This window comes from Myxine glutinosa, chromosome 8 (assembly GCF_964187855.1).
Source record: "Myxine glutinosa chromosome 8, kmMyxGlut1.1, whole genome shotgun sequence".
NCBI lineage: Eukaryota > Metazoa > Chordata > Myxini > Myxiniformes > Myxinidae > Myxine > Myxine glutinosa.
This window is the reverse complement of record NC_136268.1, coordinates 102705367-102713292: the sequence shown is the minus strand read 5'-3', so window position 1 is coordinate 102713292 and position 7926 is coordinate 102705367. Positions and strand designations below refer to the sequence as shown.

Here is a 7926-nt window from a genome sequence, read left to right as displayed (position 1 = left end):
CCTTTGAGAAATCATTTCGTTCTATAAACGGAAACTTTCTTGGGATTCTCTTCCCTTTTTTTTTCAACCGAGTCTAACACTATGTTAGCGACTGTTAAAAATGAAATGATATATCGAATTAGAATTGAAATAAACCTGTGTGAGAGAGAAAGACAGCATGGGCCTAACTAAACAGGCCTGAAAGCCATTCGAGGTAATAAAATGGTGGATATTTGTTTACATGAAGCCTCTCCAAGAATGGGTGGAGCTGTGGGTGGAGCTACTCTGCAAACGGACTAAGCCACACCCCCGGACAGACGGACAGAATCACCTTCGCCTATTATAATATCGATTATATAGGACTTGTTATTGAATAAACAATGATCACTGCCATGGTTTTCATATTCTGTTACCTTGATAAATACCTTGATAAATGAATCGAATGGCGTTTTAACAAAATACACGATGTCAAAGAACCTTCATCTATCTATAATTCCAGTAATCTCTGTATGTGTGTGTGTCTGTGTGTTTGTCTGTGTGTTTGTCTGTGACCGCTGTTTCTCGACAACCACGGGTCCGATATACTTGAAACTTGCCAGGTATATTGCTGGGGACCTGAGGATGTGCCTTTTCAAGGTTTCATATTAATCGGAGAAGTAGTTACCGAGCTATGGCGATTTATTTACCAAACTAATCACAGAACAGGTTGCGGGGTAGGCCAGCCAATCGCAGAACACGTTTTGGCTTTGCGAATGGACCAAACCATTTCATGTAAATAGAGGGGGGGGGTTCTACCGTACTCGCAAGCCGTTCGCTTTGGCTTTGCGAATGGACCAAACCATTTCATGTAAATAGAGGGGGGGGTTCTGTGGTCGTTACTGCCACGTGGTTTCAAAGTTTTTTTTTGTTGTTGTTGTTTGCACGCATGTTTTTTTGCACCCACGTACGGGCACGCCCTAGTCTATCTATAATTCCAGTAATCTCTGTGTGTATGTGTGTGTGTCTGTGTGTGTGTGTGTTTGTCTGTGACCGCTGTTTCTCGACAACTACCGGTCCGATATACTTGAAACTTGCCAGGTATATTGCTGGGGACCCGAGGATGTGCCTTTTCAAGGTTTGAAATTAATCGGACAAGTGGTTCCCAAGGTATGGTCACCGTACTCGCAAGCCGTTCGCTTTGGCTTTGCGAATGGACCAAACCATTTCATGTAAATAGAGAGGGGGGGGGGGGGGGGGATAGTCACCGTACTCGCAAGCCGTTCGCTTTGGCTTTGCGAATGGACCAAACCATTTCATGTAAATAGAGGGGGGGGATATAATTTTAGATATATATATAGTACGGGCACACCCTAGTCTATCTATAATTCCAGTAGTGTGTGTGTGTGTGTGTGTGTGTGTGTGTGTGTGTGTGTGTGTGTGTGTGTGTGTGTGTGTGTGTGTGTGTGTGTGTGTGTGTGTGTGTGTGTGTGTGTGTGTTTGTCTGTGACCGCTGTTTCTCGACAACTACCGGTCCGATATACTTGAAACTTGCCAGGTATATTGCTGGGGACCCGAGGATGTGCCTTTTCAAGGTTTGAAATTAATCGGACAAGTGGTTCCCAAGGTATGGTCACCGTACTCGCAAGCCGTTCGCTTTGGCTTTGCGAATGGACCAAACCATTTCATGTAAATAGAGGGGGGGGGGGGGATTGTCACCGTACTCGCAAGCCGTTCGCTTTGGCTTTGCGAATGGACCAAACCATTTCATGTAAATAGAGGGGGGGGATTGTCACCGTACTCGCAAGCCGTTCGCTTTGGCTTTGCGAATGGACCAAACCATTTCATGTAAATAGAGGGGGGGGATATAATTTTAGATATACTAGGGCATTGCCCGTACTATATCTATATCTAAAATTATATCCCCCCCCCCTCTATTTACATGAAATGGTTTGGTCCAAAGCGAACGGCTTGCGAGTACGGTGACAATCCCCCCCCTCTATTTACATGCAATGGTTTGGTCCAAAGCGAACGGCTTCCGGAGTTTGGTAAAGAAATCGCCATCGCGTGCACAAACGCGCAGGAAAGCGAATGAATCGCAAATTAGGTTTTATTAGTTTTAAAACATAGTTTAACGCCAACATAGTTTGCAAACGTGAAATAAATGAATACGCTCTCAAATGTGCCATCCGAGGCAGAGTGTGTCCTCCACGTTCGGCACACGCGATCGTTCGCTGCTCTCTGATTGGTTGAATCGTTTTTTGGACATAGCTCGGTAAGTAATTGTCCGATTAATATGAAACCTTGAAAAGGCACATCCTCGGGTCCCCAGCAATATACCTGGCAAGTTAAAAGTATATCGGACCGGTAGTTGTCGAGAAACAGCGGTCACAGACAAACAAACAAACGTACAGACGTACAGAGATTACTGGAATTATAGATAGATATACACAAAGAATTAAGTTAAGCACCCCCCCCGTTTTTTTACAACCTCGCACATTACAAGTTTGTTGTCGTCAAAACAGTGTAATATACCCATGATATTGCTATATTTTCTGGAGAAGTGATATTATGGTCACATAAAAACATAACAATCATGCCGTTTTCAATATTTTATTCTGAATAATTTAAGGTGAAATTTTTTGGGAATTTTAGGCATATTTTCACCTCAATTTAAGTATGGAGCTATAGGTCCATCACGGACAGTGTGGATGACGTTTATGTTTTCTAACGTACAGTCATTGTTCTGAGAAGACCTCTAGCGATCTTTGCGTCAATAACGTGTGTAGGACCCACGTGATCGGATCACTGACTCAACCCTACGTCTCATAGACCCTGTAAGCCGTCGTATGCGTTGCTGTGGCAGGTTGAACCCCCTCGAGCACGTTTGGGACATGTTGGGACGACAAATTGCGAAGATGGTCCCTCCAATAGCCAATCTGGATGAATTGGAACGTGCATTACATCGGGAATGGAACAACCTGCCACAGCAACGCATACGACGGCTTACAGGGTCTATGAGACGTAGGGTTGAGTCAGTGATCCGATCACGTGGGTCCTACACACGTTATTGACGCAAAGATCGCTAGAGGTCTTCTCAGAACAATGACTGTACGTTAGAAAACATAAACGTCATCCACACTGTCCGTGATGGACCTATAGCTCCATACTTAAATTGAGGTGAAAATATGCCTAAAATTCCCAAAAAAATTCACCTTAAATTATTCAGAATAAAATATTGAAAACGGCATGATTGTTATGTTTTTATGTGACCATAATATCACTTCTCCAGAAAATATAGCAATATCATGGGTATATTACACTGTTTTGACGACAACAAACTTGTAATGTGCGAGGTTGTAAAAAAACGGGGGGGGTGCTTAACTTAATTCTTTGTGTATATATAGTACGGGCACGCCCTAGTATAAATAATTACCCGAGCTAACAATACCCATGAACACCCCACACCCATGACCCATGACCATGGTTATATAATTCCCGCAAAAGCGTTTCCATCACTAATTTTGTCTTCACTAGTTTTTTCAAAATCCCACTGATCAGTTTCAACACACTGCGAACCTTCAGAGTTGCTAAAGATGGAGGAATCAGTATCGGAATCTGAGCTCGGAATACACTTTCTCCATGTAAACTGCCAATTGCGATCAAGGTGATATCATTACATGACGTCGCTGGCAAAATAGACACTATGGTTATTTTCAACACTTTCTGATTCGCAAAAATAAATAAATAACCCCCACCTTCAAATTAGACTGTGATTAATGATTTTCGATTGTTTTCAGAATTTTTTTTGTGTTTGGCTTCGCCTTTTACCAATCTCTCAATTGTGAAGAATCACTAATGAAGTTGAAAAGACTATCGTATGCAGATCTTTACCAAATCGAATGAATTTGTTTTTGTCATGCACCCGACCTGCCAAACAAGTTGCGTCAGAATCCTAACTATCTTGGTAGAACACATAATCCCTAACTTTCTAAGATCCTGTTCACAGACACACACAGACAAATTAGAACAGTACTTAGTATAAGACATCCTTCCTCCGATAGGCTGAACTGTTTGGTTTGTATCCCACTGATAGGCTGGATCTGCATGCAGACCTTAACCAAAATCCAATTGGCTTATTCTTGTCACCGACCCAACTCTTCAACCAGATTTTGGCATAACCATCCACAATTAAAATGTTATAGTATCCTGATATTCACAAAAATCGAAACAAATTGTCCTTGGCAGTCACCCAACCTGTCCACTAAGGTTCGTCCGAATCCGTCCATAACTTTTTGAGATATCCTGCTTGCAGACAAAACATACAGACAGGGGTAGAAACTTAACCTCTGTCCACCTATGTTTGCAGAGGTAAAAAGGTTTGAAGCAGAATGGCCGACATTATTAATGTTTTTATTTCTTCCGCAGGGTACAATATAATGTATCATCTGTCAAACCCACTTGTTTGTTTAGGAATGGATTTTTGTTAAAATGAAAGGATCAAGTTAAACGTTTGATGGCTTTTTGGATGTTGATGACTCATCCACACTTTTCTAGTTTAGTTTGCCATGATTTCTCTCTTTAGTGCTGTGCCAAAAGAGAAGGATCACCAATGCTTCAAGCTGCGCCAGGGCCTGGCAAAGTCTTTGGTTCTGTCTGTGCAGCAAATGTATAACAAGGAACTGGCCATCGAACGCTGCTTCGGCCTGCTGCTCTGTCCCGGACGTAATGTGAAAAACAGTGACATGCACCTGCTGGACATGGTGCGTTCCAACTGATTGTCATGTCGCATTGTGTTTTTGTGTTTTGCTGACGCATGTTCGCACCGTGGTAATGGAAGCGAATGTTGAAGCCACCAGTCATTGACCTCTACAGCTGAGTCACTGCCTCATCCCTGTAGATCTGATTAGATGGTCTGCAATTGCCCACCAGGAATCGATGGGGAAGAGTGCAGATTTCAAATCGTACGTGATCACAGGCTCGTGGGACCCTAACGCGCCAGCATTTCAACTTCTAAACCAGGAAACACCCAAGGGTACATGCTACACGGGATGGCACGTTTGAAGGCAATGGCATCTGTTGGAACTTTAGAATTGTGGATTAGCAGCATGTAGCCTTTCATCCGCTATTGCATTCTATGAATGATTTTTTTTTTAATAATGAAAAGGTTGTATTACCTGATATCTTTCTGACATTTATATTCAATGATGCAAAATGAATGAGCCATTTTATTGGCTACAATGTTTTTTTTGTTTTGGCATCATCATAGTGATTAAAAAAAAAATCATTTTTGGTTAGTTCCTCACGAATGGTGTAGTGTAAGGTTTTGGCATGCTGTTTTGTCATCACCCTTGTAGAGAAGCGTGTGTTCATGACCGTGGCTGTGGACTTGGTGATTACGGAGGTGCAGGAACCGGTGCGCTTCCTCATAGAAACTCGTGTGCGTATCTTCCCTCCACACGAGCGCTTTTGGTACTTCACCAAGAAGGCCTTCACCGAGACGTATTTCCTCAAGCTGAGGCAGGTGTGTGTGGTTTCGGTGAAGTTCGCTGATTGGCAGGTCATGAATCATGCACGTAGTAAACTCTGGTGTAGGTCACGTCTGGAGCTCGCGGGTTTTGTGCTTTCCGTGTAACGAGTGCTGTTATGAACGTTGAACATTTCAAAAGCCTCTGCACTCATTCATCGGGCTGGTTTTGAACATAGTCATTCTTTTGGCATCCAGCTTGCATAGAATACCAGGTGTGTTTACGAGAGATGCCAACATTGTGTGCCCGTGCCAAGGCAGAGTTATTGCTCTGTATACAAAGCCACAGGAAGCTCTCCCTCATGCTATTATATTCCCATGCAAATTCAGAGTTGTATGTCATTGAAGGCGTTTTGAAAATCCACAGCTCGAGAACAGGAGTGAGGGAGACTGTCTCTACGGAGTGGCGAGTCTGCAGACCTTGAGTGAGAGAGAACACACTGACCCAGAAACGCCGACCACACTGATGCCTATGGCTCCTGTAATGCCGCATGGGGAAGATGAGGAAGGTAAAGGATGCAGTTTGAGTGGGTACTGTTGGGTACCAAGTTACAAAATTTCTTTCTTTCTTTCTTCTTCTTCTGCTTCTTCCTCTTCGTCCTCTTCTTCTTCTTCTTCTTTTTCTTCGTCTTCTTCTTTTTTACCCAACCAATAAAAGCTGGGAATAACAAGTGTTGTTGCTGCTTTTGTTTTCCAATGCGTTAGCACTTAGGAGTTTATTATCCCCAAGCCTTTGGAAAAAATAATTGGCTCCGTCTCTGTCTATCTGTTTGTCCATCACGCTATCTCCTCAACAGTTGGGCAATAATTCACCAAATTGCTAGTTATGATCACCACAAGGCACGAAGGTGCGGGAGCAGTTTCAGGTTTTGGTCAAATGGTAAAATACCAGAAGATGCAATTACGGGCATATTTTTTACGGGTGGTGAATGAAGCCGCTTCACTATTTGGCTATGCCCCGTGCAACCATAAAAAAGGAAGATGAACCTTTCAAATCCACCGTGTTTAATTCCAAAGGGAAATTCTGATGTGTTCTAAAGGATGCTAATGGGTTTCGTTCGTTTCTAGGCTATGCCTATTTCATATTAAAAATGGCAAAATGAACCGCTTCCTTCAGACACGAGTGCGAAAAAATAAATTTTATTTTTAATGAAACTTTGTATATGCAATCAACATTGGGGGGAACATGTGACGACATAATTTTTAATTTTTTTGACCTCTGGATAATGCCCCAGGGAGTGGGGACTTTGGGTCACAAGGCTCAAAACGGGAAAAAAAATTTAACCCAAAATTTGATATTTAGTCATTCCTGGTGGAAACTTTATGGTAGAGTGGCCAGACGGAAGCCTCTCCTCAGTGAAAGACACATGAAAGCCCGCTTGGAGTTTGCAAAAAAGCACCCAAAGGACTCTCAGAATGTGAGAAACAAGATTATGTGGGCTTTCATGTGTCTTTCACTGAGGAGAGGCTTCCGTCTGGCCACTCTGCCATAAAGCCCAGATTGGTGGAGTGTTGCAGTGATGGTTGTCCTTCTGGAGGTTTCTCCCATCTCCACACAGGATCTCTGGAGCTCAGCCAGAGTGACCATCGGGTTCTTGATCACCTATATTACCGAGGCCTTTCTCCCCCGATTGCTCAGTTTGGTCGGGCGGCCAGCTCTAGGAAGAATTCTGGTTGTTCCAAACTTCTTCCATTTAATAATTATGGAGGCCACTGTGCTCTTGGGAACCTTCAATGCAGCAGCAATTTTTTTGTAGGCTTCCCCAGATCTGTGCCTTGACAAAATCCTATCTCTGAGCTCTGCAGGCAGTTCCTTCGACCTCATGGCTTGGTTTTTGCTCTGATATGCATTGTCACCTGTGAGACCTTATAGAGACAGTTGTGTGCCTTTCCAAATCATGTCCAATCAATTGAATTTACCACAGGTGGACTCCAATCAAGGTGTAGAAACCTCTCAATGATGATCAAGAGAAATGGGAGGCACCTGAGCTAAATCTCAAGTGCCATAGCAAAGGGCCTGAATACTTATGTAAATGTGATATTTCAGTTTTTTCTTTTTAATCAATTTGCAAAACTTTCTAAAATCCTGTTTTCTCTTTGTCATTATGGGGTATCGAGTGTAGATTGATGAGGGAAAAATGAATTTAATCGATTTCAGCATAAGGCTGCAACATAACAAAATGTGAAAAAGTGAAGTGGTCTGAATACTTTCTGAATGCACTGTATGTCTTTGAGTGCCAATGTAGAGACATGCACCTGGATAATTTGGATGCTGTATTTCTTATTTGATTTTGGTGTAATCTGTGGCAGTCTCTCATTGATACCTTTTGACTTCAGTCATGTACTTTATCCATTTCTTCTGGATGATGAATCTTATTCACACCAAGCTTCTGATGTCCATACCTATGTGGTAAAAATGATGTCCACTCTTTAGCTCAGCACAT

General features: G+C 42.7%; 1 protein-coding gene across 8 annotated transcripts in view; it reads left to right on the top strand.

Moving 5' to 3' along the window:
• RABGAP1 (RAB GTPase activating protein 1) overlaps nt 1-7926 on the top strand; it is an 83932-nt gene that overhangs the window by 51378 nt on the left and 24628 nt on the right. For all 8 annotated transcript variants that reach the window (XM_068125001.2, XM_068125000.2, XM_068125004.2 and 5 more), the window contains exons 7-10: nt 4541-4718; nt 4888-4990; nt 5313-5479; nt 5850-5991. In XM_068125001.2, coding sequence (XP_067981102.1) covers nt 4541-4718; nt 4888-4990; nt 5313-5479; nt 5850-5991 — 590 coding nt within the window. The remainder of the gene's footprint in view (nt 1-4540; nt 4719-4887; nt 4991-5312; nt 5480-5849; nt 5992-7926) is intronic.